We start from the raw sequence: 22,015 nt of genomic DNA, 5'->3' as shown, positions 1-22,015 counted from the left end.
AAGCAGAAAGAAAAGAAAATAGAAATTTATTATCACACCAAAGACAATGTTCTTCAAAACTGAAATTTATTAAAGATATGTCCAGATCTTTACTATTATTTGTCCAAATCATTACCAGTGACTGTGTTTGTATGCTACAACATCAAAACTCCTTTGATAATTAAATTTCCATGCTTAATCCACCTTCATTCTTAAAATGTAATTATAAATTTGTCATACTTTAATGGATAACTTTTTCAAATACAAATCATTTTGTCCTGACCATTACAAAGACTGTCCAAACCATTATTTTGCAGAATGGTAACGGTTTGGACAGTAACGGTCAAGCCAATTTGTAATTAAATCTTAAAAAAAAATAAATTAATGATCCCTTAAAGACTGCAGAGTCCATGCCTTCAAACTCTTCCATTTCTGGGCAACATATACACTGAAATTTGAAAACGGAGAGAGATATATTTGACACAAAATACAATGGTAACGGATCTCTTTATTTCATCTGGTGCCCTCTGCACAGGAAGTAGTTCAAGCAGACACAGGAAGTAGAATTACAATCCAGCTCCAGGGGAAAATTAGTGCAGGAATTTCATAAAGTGGTAAAGGTCAAGACACAAAATTACAGGACAAACATGTTACAATTTGTAGAAAAATAACTTTTTAAAGTTAAGAAAAAATAAATGCAGCTTGTGACTGAAAACACATTTCATGTTTTTCGATAAGTAAATGAGTGAGTGAGTGATAGTGATAGCACATATTTTCATATACACTTCATGCACACAACTAGTACGTAAAGCAATGGTTTGCTGTACATGAAAGTATAATCTTCACCCTGATACCAATGAATATCCAAACTGTACAAACCAAGTACAGAATTCACAAAGTGGCATGATACTGAATTATTTATTGTATTGTATAAACTTGCAGTTGAATCCCCCCAAATGTTTATGAAGATGGGCATGCCTACACCTATACTGAATACAAACAAGGTTCATAAGATTACAGATGTGAATGAATGTATAAACATAGCATGACTTGATAAAGTGAGATGTCCAATGATAACAGTGCTTCTGTTTATTTTACACTTGTCATGGGACAAACCTTTCAACAATGATGTAACTACATATGCATTCTAGGTTGTTATTTCAAGGTCGAAAGAGGTGTTCAATTATTTCATTACTGTGATCTGACTGACTGATTATATGCATGTGTATCGATACCGTAACTGATATACTATCCAGCTTTTATTGATGATGGATCAATAGAGACAAAGTTCATTGATACACATGATAAATTACACTGGATTTTTGGTAATTATAGAGATCAAATACAAATGCACAATGCTCATGTAAACTGCATAGAAAACTGACAATTCAAATCAACATGAAACTTCCAACAGCTTGTTTAGAAATGCTTGAAATGGTCATGTACTGATCCATTGAATTTCTGATTTCAGAGTAGTAAAATACTTTTGACAGATGAGCATTGTGATCTTAGCTATTAGTTAGTTATCATACCAAAAGAAAGACACAATGGGTATGTTCTACTCATATGATATCATGAGAAATTGATGCATTAAATATATGTTTGGGCTCTCTTTCTTTTTGTACTTTTGTACAAAATTGATAATGATGCATTAAATAATATACATACATAGAGAGAAATATACACAGGGATATAATATCTATATCTGCATTCAATAAATTAAACGTTATTTCATTGACACATTTTCATTTAGTAGGAATATTACTCCATGTGCCTTCTATCTACTTGGTTTGAAAAGGTTTTTTCCTTAAATAGGATAATGACCAAACCCCAGTCCCCTTACAAAGACCTTACATTGATAAGAGTTAGCACTAAAAGGAAAATAAACATTCAAGGATAAGTCAAGGTATTGCGAAAAGGTCATAATTAGCTTTCTAAAGCTAATTTTGGTTGAACCCTCCTCTCAATCATTAGTGAATGAATCAGTGACATCATTGGCAAGTTCAAATATGTCATTTAAAGTGCCCATTATGCACACAAAAAGTTGCATTTACCAAGGAGTATAAATGACCTCACCACGTTTCGGCATATATGTGGCTAACAAATTTAGGGTGTTCCCATACTTATTGTTTGTAGTGTATTTAAAGATAACAGCTGGACATGTTATTTTAACCATCAAAGGGCAAGTTTGTCCTGTGAAACCATGAACAGACTTGTGTTTTTGAAAAGAAAGTATCAACATCCCTGGTGATTTGCCAAACCTGCAGTATTTCTTGACATGATTGTGAGGATGCCCTGCCATTTTCTATCCTGCAACATATGTCATATTTGGGATTTAACTTTCTCAGTAAAGTACAGATTCTAGTACTTTTTTGGGGGGGTTGAGTCCCATCCGGGATTCGAACCCGCACCCTCAGAGTCAGGCACCTAATCGCCAGCACAAAAAGTCAGCCGCCTAGCCTGCTCAGCCACCGCGGTGCCTGGTGCCTGACTCTGAGGGTGTGGGTTCGAATCTCGGATGTGACTCAACCAAAAAAAGTACTAGAATCTGTACTTTACTGAGAAAGTGAAATCCCAAATATGACATATGTTGCATTTGACCACTTTCTAAAAATGGCATTTTGTAATCATTTTCTATCCTGTTCTTATGGGTTGTGTTAATTTATTTTAATTATTTTATGTAATTTATATAAAGTCAGTTTTGTTCATTCAGAATAACACAGATTATGATTAAGTTCTCCTGGACATTATTTCAATAAACAGGTATGGGTTTTGTCCAATAATGAATGCCAGTTTGTTATCAAATGTTTCCACTTTTCTCAACATAATTTACATATATATTTTATGAGCCTTAAAGTTATCTGCATTATTTCTCGTGTGGTATTTGTCTGTGCTTTTCTGTTTTGTGTAGAAGGAACACTTGAACTGAACACTTGAATATGCCATTATCATTATTTTCTCAAAACTCAAAAAGATAATTGCTTTACATGTGGTGTATGTCATGTATATGTATTATTTATAATGTTTGACATTTCTTATATTTAAGGTGATTATACGAGCTCGGGCAAGCCATAAACTTGCCTCCCTGAGAAAAGCCATGATAGACTGGAGCAAAAAGAAGTTTGCTTTCAAGGGTTTAGGTAAATATTTTGTTACTAGTCAGGATATATACCTGAAATCTATATTTCTGTGACATGAAATTGTCTCTTGTTACCTGTCAGACATTCTTCCACTCTAAAGTCTCTCTCACAGCTTCTAGTATCAGATTGTGTTCACTGAATGATTGACGAGATATTTGAGATAACATGGAGTTTACAGGTTTGCAAGAAGAAGGTTGATTGCAGAGAATGATTCAAATTAATTGTGGAGGAGTGGCATTTCAAACGCCAAGCAAAATTTCTGCAGTGTTGGCTGAAGAGAGCATTTTAGCATCTTGGACGCAAAAATATGAGTTTGAACACACCTATGTAACATGTGTGGATCTCTTGGACGCATTGACTCAAGCAGTATTCCTATCACAAATCAAAAATGTACGTCTTTGCGTGTACATATCCTAGTGTATTCGGTTATTTCTTGTGTCAAATGAAAAATAGCCAGGCATGCCAAGGGTATTCGTCAGAACGGGTCAACGGCGTAAACAAATATAATACAGAATAAAGACAAAAACTAGAATATGGGCATGGGTTTTCTTTTATTGACTCTAAATACTCTACAACTTTACAACTTTTGTTTCTTGAAATTCGTCAGTGTAAGTGGATATCCAATCATCGTCCACGAAAGTTTGTTATTTTTTTGTGTGCAAATTCCTGATGGCAAGGCTTCTACTCTACTAGAAACTGTCTCAAAATCATCACAGGATCATGGCATTCCTCTGTCCAAAATCATGTGGGGTCAGATGGGGCTGCTGTTGTGACTGGACACAAGAATGGTATTGTAGCATTGCTCAACAAGGAATCAACTGTGTTGTTGGAGTGCTCATCGTCTTGCTGAAAATGATCCCCATCTCAAGAAATTTCAGGAGATATTCTCTGTCTGAAGGGAACGTCTTTATGCACTAGAAGAGGTGCTTGAATGTGAAAATGTCACATACAAAGACATTCACAGAGTCAGATGGGTTTTTTTATCTACACTGTGCTTTTGAGACTGTGTTTAGGTAAGCTACATTTTCTAAAATATATTGTCCATTTTTAAGCTTAAAATAACCTCAGAAAAGTATTGAATATTTTTGAAGTTCTTTCATAGATCTTAATCTATACCACAGATGTACATAAAGATTATAGTTTGATAATTTATATTAATGAACTTGGAAGTCTTGGAAACTGAGTGTGTGGAAACCAACAACAATTCTGCCAAAGGCATCTCGTAGCACATTTCCACTTCTAAGTTCCCCCTTGTTCTTCACCTTCTGATGGATATCATCTTGCCATGACCAGGCTAAGCCTCCAGTTTCAGAAGGAGGACATAGACCATGCTGCACTGAGGCCATCCATTGTTGTTGTTATACAGGTATCATATGTTGGCAATCAGTTTCTTAAGCAAAATTAAATACATAAAATGTAGACTTGTTTTATACACATAAAATAATTTTCAGTCTACTTTACTGAAGTAAGATCATTTTCATATTGTGATGATACAAACATTTCACAACTGATGTGTAACTAGCCTGAGTTTAGTATTTTTCAGATATTCATTTGCTGTTGCAGATGCTAGAAAACACTGGGTACAGAACAACTTCAAAACATCATTGACACGCTGATGCAGTTGGCTCTAGGACCTTCTGTAAGGGATATTTCTCTTGCACCAGCAGCCATCACAAAATGGAGAAGTGACAAAAAGAGAAAGCTCTTTTGCTGAAATGAATGTTGTTGATGTTTTTGCAGTTCCAAAGTTAAATTTGATTTTTAACAAAACCACGGTATTCTGTTGTTTATGCTATATTACAAACCAACATATGGACCTGGCAGGTTTTTTTTAGACCCCTAATTTTAAGTGAAGGGGTCTAAGGGACCCTCAAGAAAATTTAAGCCAGAGCAGACACTGTTTCTGCTAACAGTTTGTTGGCAGCCTACCTTTAGAATACAGCACCACAAACCTTAAAGACACCTCATAATAGTATTTCACGTAATTGCAGGTGATTTTGTTCAAAAGCATGTTCTTGAAACAATGCACTATGACGCTGGCATAGCAACAAGGTCGTCAAGCTCAGCGAGTGCGTGTAAGCTCCGCTCACTGATGTTTTGTCTCTACCAGCCATGTCATTACAGAAACCCAATGATGTTTCGAGTTTCCAGTAGTAGTTCCTGGCAGATGCGCAATTTTTCGCAAGCACCAGTTTTAAGTATTTTTTCTTTTTTGACTAATATGCTCATATTTCTTTGTACTAAGAGGTGCTGAGGTGTTATATTTTGTGTATTTATATATTTTTTTTTTTAAATTTAGCAAGAATGACTTACATTGGTCACATTGTGCCATGTTTTATTATTCTCAGTTTTGGTCAATTAAATAATCTAAATTTATTCTATATTTCGGTTTCAAACGTAAGTATTTGGATCAAATGAATTATAACTGTAAACTAATATACATATATATTTTTGTCATTCAGTAATTTGCACCATTACAAGGAAGTATTTATTTTTTGAAGCAGTAAGAATTCATTACACTGGATACATCAGCCATTTTCATGCTGGTTCGGTTAGCATATTCTATTTATTAGAATTACTCCAAGGGTTAGGGTTAGGGTTTAGGATTAGGGTAAGGGACCTAATCCATTAAAGTAGGTAAATGCATGAGTACCAATTGTTTTCCTTTTCCATTTTTGATACTTTGTTCACAAAGAAAAATGGGAGACCAAAAACATCAAAAGTTAAATAAACGATGAAATGGTTTAATGTCAAAATTTTGGGCTGACGGAAATCGGCCTCCAGCAACTTTCACCTCTAGATCTACATATTTTCAATAATGATCCGAAGTCTAACTCACCCTCATGCCATCACCAAACATGGCCATGTCTCACTCATTCCTTAGCGTGATCCACATTATCCTTACTGTGTTCCCCACAACACTTTTTCATGAAAACACACACTCATTTTTATACAAGCACGTCATTCATGCATCCACCGTGAAATCAACATCTGACGCCTGACACCAACAACCGTTTTCAGTTCGAACCATATTGGTTCATTCAACGCAACATGGTATCTTGTAGATTACGGAATAGGACGATCGTGCCAAATGATATCGGAACCATTCGGCAACCGTCAGTAGGTTGAAAGCACGAGGCACCAAGTCTACCCGTAACCTTCGTAATTGTCTGCAACCAATTCAACTCTTTCTGTTCATTTCCATGACGTCACAGGAATGACTAGCTAAATTTGCACATTGTGCAACAATGTTGACGAAGCTCAATCGGTGAGCTGTCGGGCTAACAATCCGAAGGTCGCGGGTTCGCGTCTGACGAGTTCTCACAAACTGGTTGCCTGTCTCGCTGACATGTGACCTACGGCTGGGAACGTCTTCACAAGAAATTGTAGTGCTGAATTCTAAAGGTGCTCCTTGTTGGCTTTGTTTGTTTGTTTTAAAGGCCTGTGTATCCTTTAGTTGTGTTTTTTCAGGCACACATTTTTATACTCTTTGAAAAGTGAGTGTTGCACGCCAATTGGGATCGCTCTGTCCTGGATCTGCATATAGCTATAAATTTGCACAGATATGTAGAATATTAAATTTCCCATCTCTTGGTATAAATATAAGAGCAACTACCTCAGCATTTTGAGAAATAGACACTTCTTAATGTTGTCAAAAATGTTATGTGTTAAAATACAGTAAATTATCCAGCTTTTTATTTTGCACCGATAAAAGCACTGTGCCATGATTACTTTTACTTTGGCATTTTTATGTATAGTGTGAGCAAAGAAATTACAGTCTGATATGTGAACAACATAAGTGTATATGATATGGATTTATGTTCTTGTGCATAACATTATACATTCAACCTGACTCAAAAATGACTCACAAAAAACGTAAAAAATGTATTTTGACGTCAAATAACAATAGAGAGATCATACACGTATAAAGATAAGGGGACATGACTCTGTTATGCTTATCACTAGGGTAATGTAACACAGATCACTTAGAGAGAATTAGCTATGGATATAGACACTATATTTTCATTATCTCTTGTTCATGGTGAACCAAACTATTCCCTTTCAAAGTTCCCTTATATGAGCAGATACGTTTTGGTAGTTACACAATTTATAAGAAAAGATGACAATGTACTACATGAGAGAGCATGTAATAGCAATTTGCATGGCCCTATCCAATATAAAAGTTGGTTCTTAGATTTCCATATTCTTCTGTTTGTGTAGATGTATTTTGCCTAATTTTGCAGCATTAGTAACAGAGCACTAGCCATATCTTCTCATGTAATGAAATATCTTAAATATATCTGAAATATCAGTTTAGCTGATGTAACGGTTTGTTTTATGTGTTTTGCGACATTGGAAAAAAGACAACATTGGTATGACAAAAAAGACAACATTGGTATGACAACATTGGTATACTGATAAGTATATCTCACCTAATTTCCATTTATTTTGAGAACGGTCTCGGCTTCAATGTCAAAATTTAACACTCTTGAGACAAATCATAACATCATCATGATACGATCATAATGCATGCTTTTGAGAGTGCATCACCACTTGCTGTTTGTAAAGTAATCTTGAAAGTACTCTTGAATGTGTACTAAGTGATATAATGTCAAAACTAGTGATAGTTTCTCAAATGATCATGTGACCGTTTCATGTTTTTCATACTGGTATGTTGGTCATTGGTCACCCAGACATTAGTAAATCTACATACATAATCACTACCTTTTAGCAAATCCACTATGGGGCATGGTGGGCAAGTTGGCTAAAGCACCAGGCTAGTGATCCAGCGAGGTGAAGGTGTCAGGATCGAGCCCACCTGTGACCAGGTGTAAAAACCTTGGAGTCGACTTTGTGTGCAGACTCTTTCCATGTCACAAAGCCTAGTGTGCAGTGCACAACCTTGTGCACTTACAAGAACCCATGAATCCACTGGTATTTGACCAGATGGTGGCCACATGAATACCTGCAAACGCCAAGCACTAGGATGAGAGAACCACAATAAAACCTGGTGCATCTAGTGGTACGAAGAGTTGTATATTCCCCATGGAGTTGAGATTGATATTAAAATGTGACACTGAGATTGACATCCAATGATTGAGGGAAACAAATACCAGTGCCTTGAGCAAGCACTAGTTGCATGGATATATAAATATCTAATATGTATTAATCAACTGATAAATGTGCTTTCAGTTAATCCTTTGGTTGTTGTTTGTATTTTGTAACTCTATGGATAACTCCTTGTGCTGCACTTTAATGCGCATTTTGCATAACATGTAAAATATTTGCCACATCCGATCTTAATTCATGAGGCTGAGTATTTACTGAGTATTATTTATTATTACTGAGGTTTATACCACCAAATATGGGTTACAGCATGGGAGTAGAAATCACTGTATTGCATTCAATTTTAACTGCCTGAAAAACCTAGGGGTACACATGGGTACACATTGTTTTGAGGATATGAGTGGAACTTCATTGTTACATAAGAGATACATATAAGGAATTGCTGTGTACTCAAGTTAAAGACTGTATATATACCTATTTACCTACGTAAGCAGAATGCATGACCATAGTTGTTTGTATCGTAATCGCTGTTGAAAGATGATTGGTGAATGAAATTTTCATGTACTGGATTTTCATTTTGAAACAAACAAAAAAATGGCTAGAAACAAACACTAACAGCTGTATGATGTAATGTGATTGTCAAAATTAATGATCATTGACCTTCTGGAAAACCAAACCCACTGCACTCCTAAAGGATAGTTAACGTTCTGTCTCCAAGACAAGAAAATGACTACAGATGGCAGTCATGATCAATGAAGGACAGGCCCTTTGCACTAAGATGACCTGTATCAGTAACTGGAGCAAGGATGTGTTGCTTTGTGTTCAGCTGAGGACTTTGTTTCAGGTCATCTGCACTATGTTCATGAAAAAAGAAGGAAAATGCGTAACATGAGATAGAATCATAGATGTAATTTGCAGTGGAAAATGTGTAATGTTATTCCTGAACAAGACCAAAACTGTTTCTTAGCAAACTGCTGACAAGATATCATTTTTTTAGAGGATTAGTATTATCATTGCTTTTAATGTGTGAATTGTAGTGGGTGAGCAGCTGGAGAAACTGGACGAGGAGGAGGACAGAGAAGATGTGGCTCATCACTATAACTTCTGTATCCAGGATGTCAAGAAGTATTCATTTCCAACATACATACCTCCCAACGTTAAGGATGATATGGTAAGTCTTCCACACTAGCTGCCTTATTAATGTGACACCTATCTACAGTAATTCTCTTTGACTGGTCGCTGTTATTTTTGTTTGTTTTTTTTCACCACAAGTACCCATATAATAATGATAATAATAATAATAATGATAATAGTGTTGGGGAGCCTCCATATTCTCCGGAAAGTTCTTGGTGGGTTCGACTAGGCAGTGTTTCCTGGGAGAAGCCCCATTCGCTGTCTGGGCTGCGTGTAGAGGGGGCTAGGGCCCTGAGCTGATGATGAGCTTGACCAGCCTGACTGTGCCAGGATCACCCAAACCCTCTCTGCTGCATTTCTGTAAAAAATAATAATAATAATAATAACATAATCTTGTTGTTCGAGACAAGCTCCAGAATGCCCAGATTCAAGATAAACTTCGGGCCGAGTATAACTCTCGTTTAAAGAAAATCTGGAGTTCAGAGCTAAATGCTCGAAACAAGGTCAAAGCCACCAATATCTTTGCTGTGCCAGTCCTCTCCTATTCCTTTGGAGTAGTCGATTGGACAAAACAAGACATCCAGGGTCTTGACCGCCTGGCCAGGAGGATCATGTCTGATAACAGAGCACACCACCCTCGTTCCTCTCTTAATCGTTTATACATACCAATCAATTCGGGAGGTCAGGGTTTGATTAATGTGGAAGCTCTTCATGACAGAGTTTTATTGTGTACTTTTGCACATATTTATTTATCGGATGATCCTCTGGTGATGCATGTCAAGACTCACAATGAAAGCAAGGAATTCCACAGCTATTTTAACCGTGCCAAGGTTGTTGGAGACAATTTCAAATTTGAAGTTGATTTTGCTCATGGTGATGTACTGCTGGACCGGGAGCACAGCCCTTCTGACAATCTGGGTAATGCAGAAGGCTGCAGTGTTGGGGAGTCTCCATATTCTCAGGAAAGTTCTTGGTGGGTTTGACTAGGCAGTGTTTCCTGGGATAAGTCCCATTCGCTGTCTGGGCTGCGTGTAGAGGGGGCGAGGGCCCTGAGCTGATGATGAGCCTTACCGGCCTGACTCTGCCAGGATCACCTGAACCCTCTCTGCTGCATTTCAATCTTACTCTGTAAAACATAACAATAATAGTGGGTATTTGTAGCTGCGTCTGTATCTGTGCATTTGATGCTCTCTCAAGGCACTACAAAAAAAGGTGCATGTATGTTTAACATATACATGACTTTACTAATAGTTAGAATTAAATAAAGGAAGAAAGATCTAAGAGAAGGCTATGGAGAAGTAATGGGTTTTCAGAAGGGACTTGAAAGAGTTCAGTGATTCAGCACATTTGATGTCAGCTGGCAGTGAATTCCAAATCAATGCAGTGGTGTAGGTAAAGGTCCTCTGACTATAGGACATAAGTCTGACTTTTGGGTCTGTAAGTAAATGCTGATTCTGGGATCTGAGACATCTTGCACGGGTGTACAGTGTAAGAAGTTCTGTAGCTGGACCGGGGAGACATTCATACTCAAGACACAATATTTTGAAGTTCGCACAGTACTTAACAGGAAGTCAATGTATGAAAATGAGCGATGAAGTGTTGTGATCTCGCTTGGATTTTAGACATACAATACGGGCAGCATCATTTTGAATTGTTTGGAGTTTCAGTAACTGCACAGAGTTCGATCCAGTGTAGAGGCTATTGCAATAGTCAAGTCTAGAAAGGACAAGAGATCTCACTAAGGCATGGGCACAGTCTGTGGTGATGTATCGGCGGATTGAGCTAATGATTCTGAGGTGGTGATGGCAGACATTACATAGATGGTTGATGAGGGCCTCTTGTGAGAGATTAGAGTCTGTGTAAACACCAAGGTTCTTGGCAACAGAGCAGGATTGAATGACAGAGGAGGCTACCTTGACACCTGAGACTGATACTCCATGCAGTTGCCTATGGCTCGGTAGTTTGGTCTTACTGTCATTGAACTGAAGCATCCTAGATGTCATCCATCTCTTTATGTCAGACACACAGTCATCCACAATCTGCAGGTCTGCCAAAAGTGAGCTCCATCTCAAGATGGTAGTGAGCTGGATGTCATCTGCATATCTATAGTGGCTGCAACCGTGCTTGTTGATAACTGCTGGTAGCAAGTTCACATAAAGCAGGAATAGAATCACAGAACGGGTGATCTTGTTGAATTTATCTTGACTTCACTAATCCACTAGGTGCACTGGATGGTCCAACCTTAAACTGACAGCATATGTCATATGCATGATGTGCACCATACATGTTCCTATTACACTTAGAGACAGTTAACCAGTATAGCCTTCACCGTCACTGGGAACGTTCATGCCGGTGCATGGACAGTATATCTTTTACCTTTTTCGATGATATATCAATTGTTATGTCCAGAAATATGTATTCTATGACTACATGAAACACCTGGGATAGGCATGACTGGATCGAGAATAGCCATTCAAAGCAAGGCGGTGGAATCAGCTGATCTTATTCAGGTCATGTTTCATCGTTTTGTTGAAGTTTTGCAATCAGTAATTTAGGCCTGGCACAAGATGTCTAAATATCACACATTTAAAACTGCAGTGCATATTCATGTACACAAATCGCTTTGGTATAATGTTCGATGTGTCTGCATTCATGTACTTCACTGCAGCAAGGAGCTGATGCTGCGCGTTAAACGTGAAACACCGAAAGATATTTCTTAACAACTCAAATATTTAGCAGGTAGAGAGAGACATGAGAAACAATGGTCAAGTAATTGTAAAATAACAGTAACAGAAGAATTAAGTCAATCATCACCTACATGTACATGTATGTAATGCAGGGGGATATAGTCGCCGCCTTGTCTGTCCGTCCGTCCATACATCCCCCATCCGTCGGTCCATAATGATTTTGTTTCCAAAGTATAACTCATAAACTGTTCAATATTTTTAGACCAAACTTGATAGATATATACTGAAGGTGAAATTTGAAGCAACACTAAATGTTTAGTCATATCATAAAAAATCTACATTGTTCAACTCCTGAATGCAATTTATCATACGCCCAATATGTTACCTTAACATCTAAGCACATGTTTTGCACGTGCATTTCTCAGCATGCTCGTGCACGACACAAATGGAGAGGTGGTGTCTGATTCGTGAAAACACGGTATTGAGCACATGGTTTTGAGAGCTGCGTTCGTGATGAAATGGTGCGAAATCGGATGTCTGAAGCTCAAAAATGGCATTGTTGGCATGAGAAACGGTGGAATGTCTTTGAGACAGATAGCGAACTGTATGAATGTTTCTCATAGCATTGTCAGTAGACTCTTAAAAAAATATTGCCAGATGGGCGAGGTCAAGGTCAGACCAGGTCAAGGTCATCCACGAAAAACGTCTGCAAGGGATGATTGCCTGTTGCTACAGATGGCACATGAAAACCCATTCCACTCCACTAATCAGTTGCGTCAGAGGTGGCAGCATGCAACTGGCGTTAACGTTTCAGGGGAACTGGTTAATAAACGTTTACTCTGAGGGGGTTTAAAATCACACAGGCCTGTGAAATGGCCCAGATTGACTGATCGTCACAAACATCAACGTTTGTTATGGACTCAGCAACGTCAACGCTGGAACTTATGCACATGGCGTAGGGTAATATGATCCGATGAATCCAGGTTCAATCTCTACGTTAGTGACGGATGTCGCCGAGTTAGGCGTGTCAACAGAGATGAACTTAACCCAGGATATATTGTGCCTACAGTAGCTTTGGGTGGTGGATCAGTGATGGTGTGGGCAGCCTTTACCTACGACGCTAAGGTTGATATCAAAGTTGTTCAAGGGACAATGAATGCTGCAAAATACGGTCGTGACATCATTGAAAACACTGTCGTTCCATTCATACACCCTTATCCAAATGTTGCCCACATTTACCAAGATGACAATGCTCGTCCTCATAGGGCTAGGCTTGTTCAGGACCTTAAACAACGACATGGCATTGATTCTATGGATTGGCCAAGTCTGAGTCCAGATTTGAATCCAATTGAACATGTCTGGGACGCTATTGGGAGGCATATTTATCATCGTGATCAACCAGTTAACAATCTCAGAGAGCTGATATGATATGGATCTCGGGTCCAAGTGAGGGTACCAGTGAAATCCCTTATCTAACTGGCGTGCTGGTTTGCTTGGGGGAATTAACTCAGCAAAGAGTCCAAAGTCACAAGAAGCTAATTACAACTTTATTTACAAGAGATGGAGTAACAAGGGTGGCCACAGAGAGTCGGTACAACCCTCTGGGCTGAGGGCTAGAGCTGACCTGTGTTGGGAGTCTAAACCCTACTGATGGACAAAATGAAGTTGGAGACTATTTAACTACAATTTAAACAATACAAAGATTATGATTTGCTGACTGATACAAAAAATGGGTGTAACCTACAATAGCCAATGAAATACAGAATAAACAAAATGGTGTGTGTCCTACCATTAAAACTTCAGTGACCAGACAGGGGGAGTACTTAATCTTTTAATCCTATTATCTAAGTGACATTAATCTTGTTGGCACATTTACTGGATGCTTGATTGCTTACTCTGGGCTGGAACTTTAACGACCCTTAACTGGTGTTTGCATAATGTTATTTTACTGTAGGTGATAGCATGTTTACCTCATCAAAGCAGTTTATTAACCTGTCTAGACGTAACCCTTGTCTTAGTGAATGGTTTGTCTTACAGTGATTCTTTGAATGTCATTTAGAAGTGAAAATACATAAGAATGAAGATTTTTATGGATATCAACTTCTTTCGGAGTTAATGCTTACTCCTTCATCAGGTGATTGAGAAAGGGGATACAGAGGTGTATTTATATGTACAGGTAAAACAATAACAAAGTAACAAGTGGAATGAGTTAACGAAGGCTGGAAGCCAGTATAAACAAGCACTGATAGGAAGCCGATAGTTATGATAACAATGATGGAAGCCAATGGTAATGCATTACAGTTGATTGGATATGTTTACATAACACAGATACGGGGTAAGGACGATGTACATGATTGGGGATAAGGATGGAAGCCAATGGTGATACATTACGCATGATAGGATGATGTACATAACACACGATAGGGGGTGAGCATGTTTACATGAGGGTTGATGATGTACAAACACAAGTAGGTAAGGATGTACTCGGGTAGAGTGGCTATACATGAATTACATAGATAGAATGTACACAGATAAATGAGATTAATTTATCAATAAGTCCCAGGCACTTGGTAGGTACACTCCTTGGTCGCGGTTGATGGCTGGTTTCTGTCTCCGGATCTGGATGGCCTCTTGCAGTTTCCTTTGGCGCCAGTTGTTGTTGTTGGTAGATAGTATCCTAGTGTCCTCCCATTGAATTGAGTGTCCAGGGTTCTTGAGAATGTGTTCAGAGATGGCCGATTTCTGGTCGAGTTTGCTGACTGCGTTTCTCCAATGTATAGGTCGCCACAGTTGCAAGGGATCTGGTAGATGCATCCTCTTGGGTTAGGGTGTTCACAGCTGGGTCCTTTACCGTTGGCTTTTAGGTAGGTCTTGATGGTCTTGCCACTGGAGAAGGTGACATCGATGCTGGCTTTGGTCTTGATGAGGCGTGATATTTGATGACTGATGGGGCCAAGGTAGGGTATGGTTACTCTGATGGGTGATGGAGATGGTTTGGGGCGGGGTTCTCGGTCCTTGAGGGTCTTGTCGATGGTGGCTGTGACGAGCTGGGGAGGGTAACTGTTGAGTGTGGTGAATGTCTTTCTGAGGTGGTCCAGTTCATTGTTTAGGGCATCGGGGTGGCAGAGGGCTTTGGCACATCTGGTAAGGGTGGCGATGATAGCTTGCTTGATCTGAGGATGGTGGCAGGAGTTGTAGTGGATGTACTGGTCGGTGTGCGTCGGCTTGCGGTATACTGAGGTTCTAAGTCCATCGTCTGTGGTGTGGAGGGATACATCGAGGAGGGGCAGGTGTTGGTTGGTCTCAGTCTAAGCTATTACTGATACATGATGAAACCTCTATTCTATATTCATATTTTCCTAATATTTGAATGCTAATATATTGCTTGTACTGGTTACAATTAATAGAGAATTTTGGTATGAATTATCATTTCATGATAACTTCCCCTCTGTCTGAAAAAGTTTGGCCCCCAAACTTGTACAAAAGAAAATATGGACAATGGTAAAAATTTAGTTGATGGACAGTTGCATCATAATGTTAGAATAATAAATGACAGTTAAATATATTATTGTTTCTCTCTGATACAGGGGCACAGGTTCTTTTTGCTGTTGTCAGGGTGTCAGGATGTGGAATCTGGCTTGTCTTGGCTAGGTGTGCTGGTTCTTGATGTTTCCAGGAGGCCTTGTGATGGTTCCACATCCTAATTTTTGGAGTTGACTTGTCCATTATCCCATGCAGATAGATGATTTGTATGAAAAATACAAAACAAATGAGAGTTAGTTAGTGGCAACGATATACATGTAACTTATTTTGATTTGTGTAGAATATGTACATAAGGATATTTTGCCCTGAAAAAATGTGACATATATATTAAAGTAAAAACCTGGAATATCAAGCATGGGCAATGTAATTGAGTAAGTACTTTTCTCCTGTTAGGAGAGAAATGTTAGGTATAAGTAAACATATATACATGTGCTTGTGCATATAACAAGTGCATGTGTTCATTGAGCTCATACAAGTACATGTCGTTTAGAACCCTTTGTTACGCACTCATTTGAACACCTTCAGTTTGCTTAGACAAACAGTCTGTTAGTCTGTACTTTGTTTAGTGATTTTTATTTTGTTTTATTTTCATTTATTTGATTTTGGCTTTGGTTTACTTTGATTAATTGAGTTTACTTCGCTCAGTTTTGGTTTATTTAGCATCAGTCCAAGCTGTACATTTGGCTGATTTTTGGTTCAATTTAGTTCCATTTCGCATTGGTTTTGTTCATTCCGTTTTTGGCACGCTGTATTTCGTTTTACGCTTCGTGTTGTTTCAGGTTCGTTCCACTACGGTACGGTGTATTTCGTCTTCGTTTTGTGATAAGTTTGTTTCGTTTCAGTATGGTGTACTTTGATTTCGTTTCGCGATAGGTTTGTTTCGTTTCAGTACAGTGTACTTCGTTTTCGTTTCGCGATAGGTTTGTTTCATTCCAGTACTTCAGTACGGTCTATTTCACTTTTGAGATTGGTTGATCAGATCAATGCTCAAAATTTTGTTGTGATTCAAAATAACTCAGGTGATCAGACTGATGTCATTTGTTCACAACTAGTGTCTTCAGGTAACACAGTGTGAAACGACTCGACATGAATATACCTACCTGGAGGTTAACAGTAATAACCGTTCATTAAGAAGATCTTGTATCTTTTGTAGGTATATTGCGACCTGCACACCACAGGTATGAAAGGGGAGCACAAATTCGTATGGGCACATCTTTTGTTGAAAAGACGTGGCTGGTACACGGTATCCAAATCTGATTTTGTTGAAAGGAAATGTCATACGTTTGGATTCATAGATTGGAGATGCATCTGTTTGTACCATACATACAGGATTGTCAGAGTCCAAATATGAATAGAAGTCCATCCAGCTTTCATTGATGTAGTCCTGTATGAGATCGGGAGGAACGGATTCAAAATAAGTTGTCTTGATATGATAAGGATCATCTTTTGGAGTGTTATACGCAGCTGTGACATAGCAGTCTCCTTGAATTATTTCTATGCCCAGAACTTTCACAAGGAATTTATTGATTTTTCGTAGATGTCTTGGTACTATTGGGTATGGTTTAACATCCAATTTAGTGTCTGCATTCGTCGATTTCTGTTTGGAATTCTTTGATAGAGCAATAACTGTTTGAATGTTTTGCGCAGATTCTTTTTGGTTGAAGAACTTGTGATTTTTCAGTGGCCATTTTCGTCGTTTTCCTGACATGTTTTTCTTTACGTGAAATTCTCTTCGAATTGTGTCTGGAATGCTGCTGCCATATTCCCATGTATTTCCTCTTTCTGGATCCTTCCATTTCACCCTATAGTAGATTTTGTTGTTTGCTCTCTTGGAAGTAAGCAGTGAATGAATGTCATCAGGATTGAAAATCTTGTTTCCTTTGCTTGACATTGGTTGTTGGCTTGATTGTTCAACTGGACTTGATTCTGACTGTGGCCTTGATTTAGGCTGATGATGTTTCCTGTTTACACCTCGTTTTCCCTTGTTTGCATTTCCTTTCTCCTTGGTGGATTTACTTGTGCCTGGTTTGTTCTGCTCTTGGTTTGGAACTGTTGTACTAGGTCCTGCTGTGCTTTCCTGTATGCCTGTCTTCTTTTTGGTTCTAGACCTCCGATTGCCTGCCTTAGTTTTAGAATTGAGTTCTGTACCTGTGTTTGGTTGATCATTGGTTGAATGTGTTGACTGGGAATCCTTGCTGTTGAGCTGTGGGTTGTTGACTTGTCCCTCGTTGTCATCTATGACGTTTGAATCCATATTATTGTTGTTGTTCAGGTATGGTTCTGGTGGATACTGTGGTCGATCAGCTGGATCGAAATATGGCTTCAGGCGGTTGGCATGGACCAGTGGTTTGTGTAGTTTGTCGTCAGAACTTCTGCGCAGTTTGTACGTGAAATTTGGACCTACATGAACAATGGTAATAACTGCCATACCACTTTTTGGTTAATTTGTTGCAAAGGCCTTTTTCTACTTTTTGACAGTATAGCCAAACTCTTTGACCCAGGGAGAAATCTGGTTCTTTAGCCTTACGATTATATTGTTCCGAATACACCTCCTTTGCTCGAGCTGTGTTTTCTGCTGCAATTGTCCTTGTAATTTCTAGCTCCTCAAGCAAGTTTGAAAGATAACTTTTGTTGTTGTGGCCTAAATTTTCCTTTGGAATTAACGATACATCTTGTGGAGCTCTCATTTCTCGGCCGAAAAGCATAACGAAAGGGGACTTTTGAGTGGATGAATTTGGAGCCATTCGATTGGCCATCATAATGCCTGGAAGAAACCGGGGCCAATCATTTTGAGTTTTGTTACAATAGGCTCTTAGTGACTGATTGATGTAAAAATTGAGCCTCTCTACACAGCTATTTGTTTGGGGATGGTATGGGCTAGTATGAGTGAATTTGATAGCCAAAAGTTCACAAATAGCTTCGATTAATTTTGACATGAAGTTCTGACCTCTGTCTGAAATTAAGGTCTTTGGAGCGCCATACCGACAAAATATTTCTCTCACGAGAACATCTGCTACCTCTGTGGCTTCTTGGGTTCTAAGGGGAAAGGCTTCACACCATCTTGATGCTGCATCGGTGACGACCAGATTGAACTTGTATTTGTCTGGTGTAGTTGGCAAGGGACCAAGGATGTCAACATGCCATCGGGTGAAGACTTCTTCTACAGGTAGTGGACGTAGGGGTGCCTTCTTGCTGTGATAGTGCCTCTTGGTTTGTTGACATACCTCACATGTCTGGACGTATGTTGCAATATCGCTGTACATCTTGGGCCAGAAGTATTTTGGTCTCATGGTGTTGTGCATCCTTTCCTTCCCATGGTGACAACCGCCAAACTCAGAATCGTGGTAGGATCTCAGGACCTGGTTCCTGAGAGTTCTTGGAACAGCCAGCTGTTTAATAAACTTGTCTGCGTGACCCTTCTGTCTCTGTTTGACAAATCTATAGAGTATTCCATCGTCAATTTCAAAGGTAGTGGCTTCAAGTAGAATCTTTTGGCGATCTTTTTCATCTTCTGGAAGGATGTCATCTTCTTTGTAGTCAAAAATCTGTGTGAAATCTGGACAGATCCTTTGTAGGTGACGTAAGTTGGGATGAGAATTAATATTTGCCTCGATCATTGTAGCTTGTGTGACATCATCACTGGTGGCATGTAATGCTGCAACGTTTGCCGGTACCGTTTGGTAGTCCTCCTCGTACTCGAAGGTGACAGACCAATGAGATGTCTTTGATTCAGAATCCACGTGATTAATACTTACTATGCTATCATTTTCAGTCTGAGTGGATTGGGTGACCAGTGAGTGTGAGGATAAATGTGGGCTTGCCGACGTTGTGGTATTGCTTCTTTGCCCAAGTGAAGTTGCTGTAAAGTTCTCGGCATCTTCTTCTGTTTGATTCTGGCAGTTAATGTTGTGCTCATATTCCCTGCGTGAAAGTGCATCGGCATTTGCGTTAGCTTTGCCGCTGCGATGAGCAATATGGAAAGTATAGGTAAATAGTTCTAGCAACCATCGACCTAACCTACCTGTGGCATCCTTGATGGATTTGAGCCATTTCAAAGCGATGTGGTCTGTGTAGACAGTGAATTTGCAAGGTATGGATGAAATGATCTGATGGCTTCAACCAGAGCTAGGCCTTCTTTTTCCGTAATGCTCCAGTTCTTCTCGCTGCCATGAAGAGCTCTTCCGCCAAAAGCTATAGGATGCTCATTATTCTTTTCATCTTTTTGACTTAATACAAACCCTATGCTCAAATCGCTGGCATCGGTTGCGAGAAAAAAATTCTTTGTCAAAGTCTGGATAAGCTAGAACAGGTGTGTTACACATAGCATGTTTGAGTGTGTTAAATGCCTGATCACACTCGAGAGACCACTGGACTTTTGGTTTCTTCCCAGTTTCTGCCTCTGAATGCTTCTTTAACAATGCATTCAGTGGCAATGCTATTTTAGCATAATCTTTCACATACTTTCTGTAAAAGTTTGTGAGGCCTAAAAACGAACGAACCTGTTTTTGTGATTTGGGTACTGGGAAGGACTTAATTGCTTCGACCTTTTTGTCATCAACTTGGACACCTCCACATGATAAGACATGACCAAGAAATGAAACCTTGTCTGTTGCAAAATTGCATTTTGATGGCTTCAGTGTTAAATTTGCCTGTTTGAGATAGTAGAAAACTTGCTCCAAATGTTGGAGATGTTCCTCAAAGTTTTTGCTGTAAATTATCAACTTTAAAAAGCAATTTCCTTAGCACTTTGCTCATGAGTTGCTGAAAACAAAGTGGAGAATTAGATAAACCCTGTGGCAAACGTTTGAATTGATATAGGCCTTGATGGGTGACAAAAGCAGTTTTATGCTTTGAATCTTCATGTAATGGCACTTGGAAAAAGTCATTTGCGAGATCTAATGTGGAGAAAATTGTAGCTTGGCCATTGCCGATGTGATCAACAACATCGTCAAAAACGGGGAGTGGTCATGACATTGGTAAGGTGACAGAATTCAACTTTCTGTAGTCACAAACAAATCTGTGCGTACAACATATGCAGAATGATTATCTGATATCCTGGTTTAAAAGTTAATTGTACAAACTACCCTTTGTCAGTGAGTTTGAGTTTAGAAGGAAATGTTCTTTTCAACCTTGTGTTATGATATGGTCTTGGGTCCAAGTGAGGGTTCTGGTGAAATCCCTTATCTACCTAGCGTGCTGGTTTCCTTGTCGGACTTAACTCAGAAAAGAGTCCGAAGTCACAAGAAGCTAATTACAATTTTATTTACAAGAGATGGAGTAACAAGGGTGGCCACAGAGAGTCGGTACAACCCTCTGGGCTGAGGGCTAGAGCTGACCTGTGTTGGGAGTCTAAACCCTACTGATGGACAAAATGAAGTTGGAGACTATTTAACTACAATTTAAACAATACAAAGATTATGATTTGCTGACTGATACAAAAAATGGGTGTAACCTACAATAGCCAATGAAATACAGAATAAACAAAATGGTGTGTGTCCTACCATTAAAACTTCAGTGACCAGACAGGGGGAGTACTTAATCTTTTAATCCAATTATCTAAGTGACATTAATCTTGTTGGCACATTTACTGGATGCTTGATTGTTTACTCTGGGCTGGATCTTTAACGACCCTTAACTGGTGTTTGCATAATGTTATTTTACTATAGGTGATGGCATGTTTACCTCATCAAAGCAGTATATTAACATGTCTAGACATAATCCTTGTCTTAGTGAATGGTTTGTCTTACAGTGGTGTTCTGATTACCTCAGGCTAGGCTTTTAACCATGAAATTGTGTGGTCATAACTTATACCTTTTTCAACAGAATGTCTGTGAGGTAAGCTTTACTACTTTTGAGAGGAGTCTTGTCTAAGCTATTACTGATACATGATGAAAGCTCTATTCTATATTCATATTTTCCTAATATTTGAATGCTAATATATTGCTTGTACTGGTTACAATTAATAGAGAATTTTGGTATGAATTATCATTTCATGATAGAGCTCTCTGATGCAGTTGTGTACGAATGGAATCACCTTCCTGTGCCTTTCCCGAGGAACCTAGTATTGTCTATGAGATGTCGTTGTCAAGAGGTGATTAACAGTCATGGCGGATACACCCATTATTGAAGATTCTGCAAAACTTTTGACGCAATTAATGACATCATTCTGCTTCTCTGAATGCCATAGAATGTTTCCCAAACACTTACTGTACAATTGCATGGACTTTTCTTCAATGAATTGACAGACATTTTTCAGGTAACATTTAAGTGATTTGACACACCCTTAAAGTGCCTATACCTCTTCCTCTGTATACAGTCGAACTCCATTGTCTCGAACTCGGTTGAGACGAATTCTCGGATGTGTCGAACTGACATCTCAGTCCCTGCCGATTTCCTTATATTTATCATTATTTTACACTGATGTGTCGAACTAGATGTGTCGAATTCCAGGTTGTGTCGAACTCA

At 38.8% G+C, this 22,015-nt stretch overlaps 1 protein-coding gene across 2 annotated transcripts in view; it reads left to right on the top strand.

Annotated features, from left to right (window-relative positions):
• The window catches only part of LOC137255733 (cilia- and flagella-associated protein 221-like), a 252,236-nt gene that overhangs the window by 138,193 nt on the left and 92,028 nt on the right, over window positions 1-22,015 (top strand). For both annotated transcript variants that reach the window (XM_067793233.1, XM_067793234.1), the window contains exons 13-14: window positions 3,026-3,119; window positions 9,224-9,357. In XM_067793233.1, coding sequence (XP_067649334.1) covers window positions 3,026-3,119; window positions 9,224-9,357 — 228 coding nt within the window. The remainder of the gene's footprint in view (window positions 1-3,025; window positions 3,120-9,223; window positions 9,358-22,015) is intronic.

The sequence above is a fragment of the Haliotis asinina genome, chromosome 11, assembly GCF_037392515.1.
Source record: "Haliotis asinina isolate JCU_RB_2024 chromosome 11, JCU_Hal_asi_v2, whole genome shotgun sequence".
In the NCBI taxonomy this organism is placed as follows: domain Eukaryota; kingdom Metazoa; phylum Mollusca; class Gastropoda; order Lepetellida; family Haliotidae; genus Haliotis; species Haliotis asinina.
The sequence above is the reverse complement of the archived record's forward strand: the minus strand, read 5'-3'. Positions and strand labels throughout refer to the sequence as shown.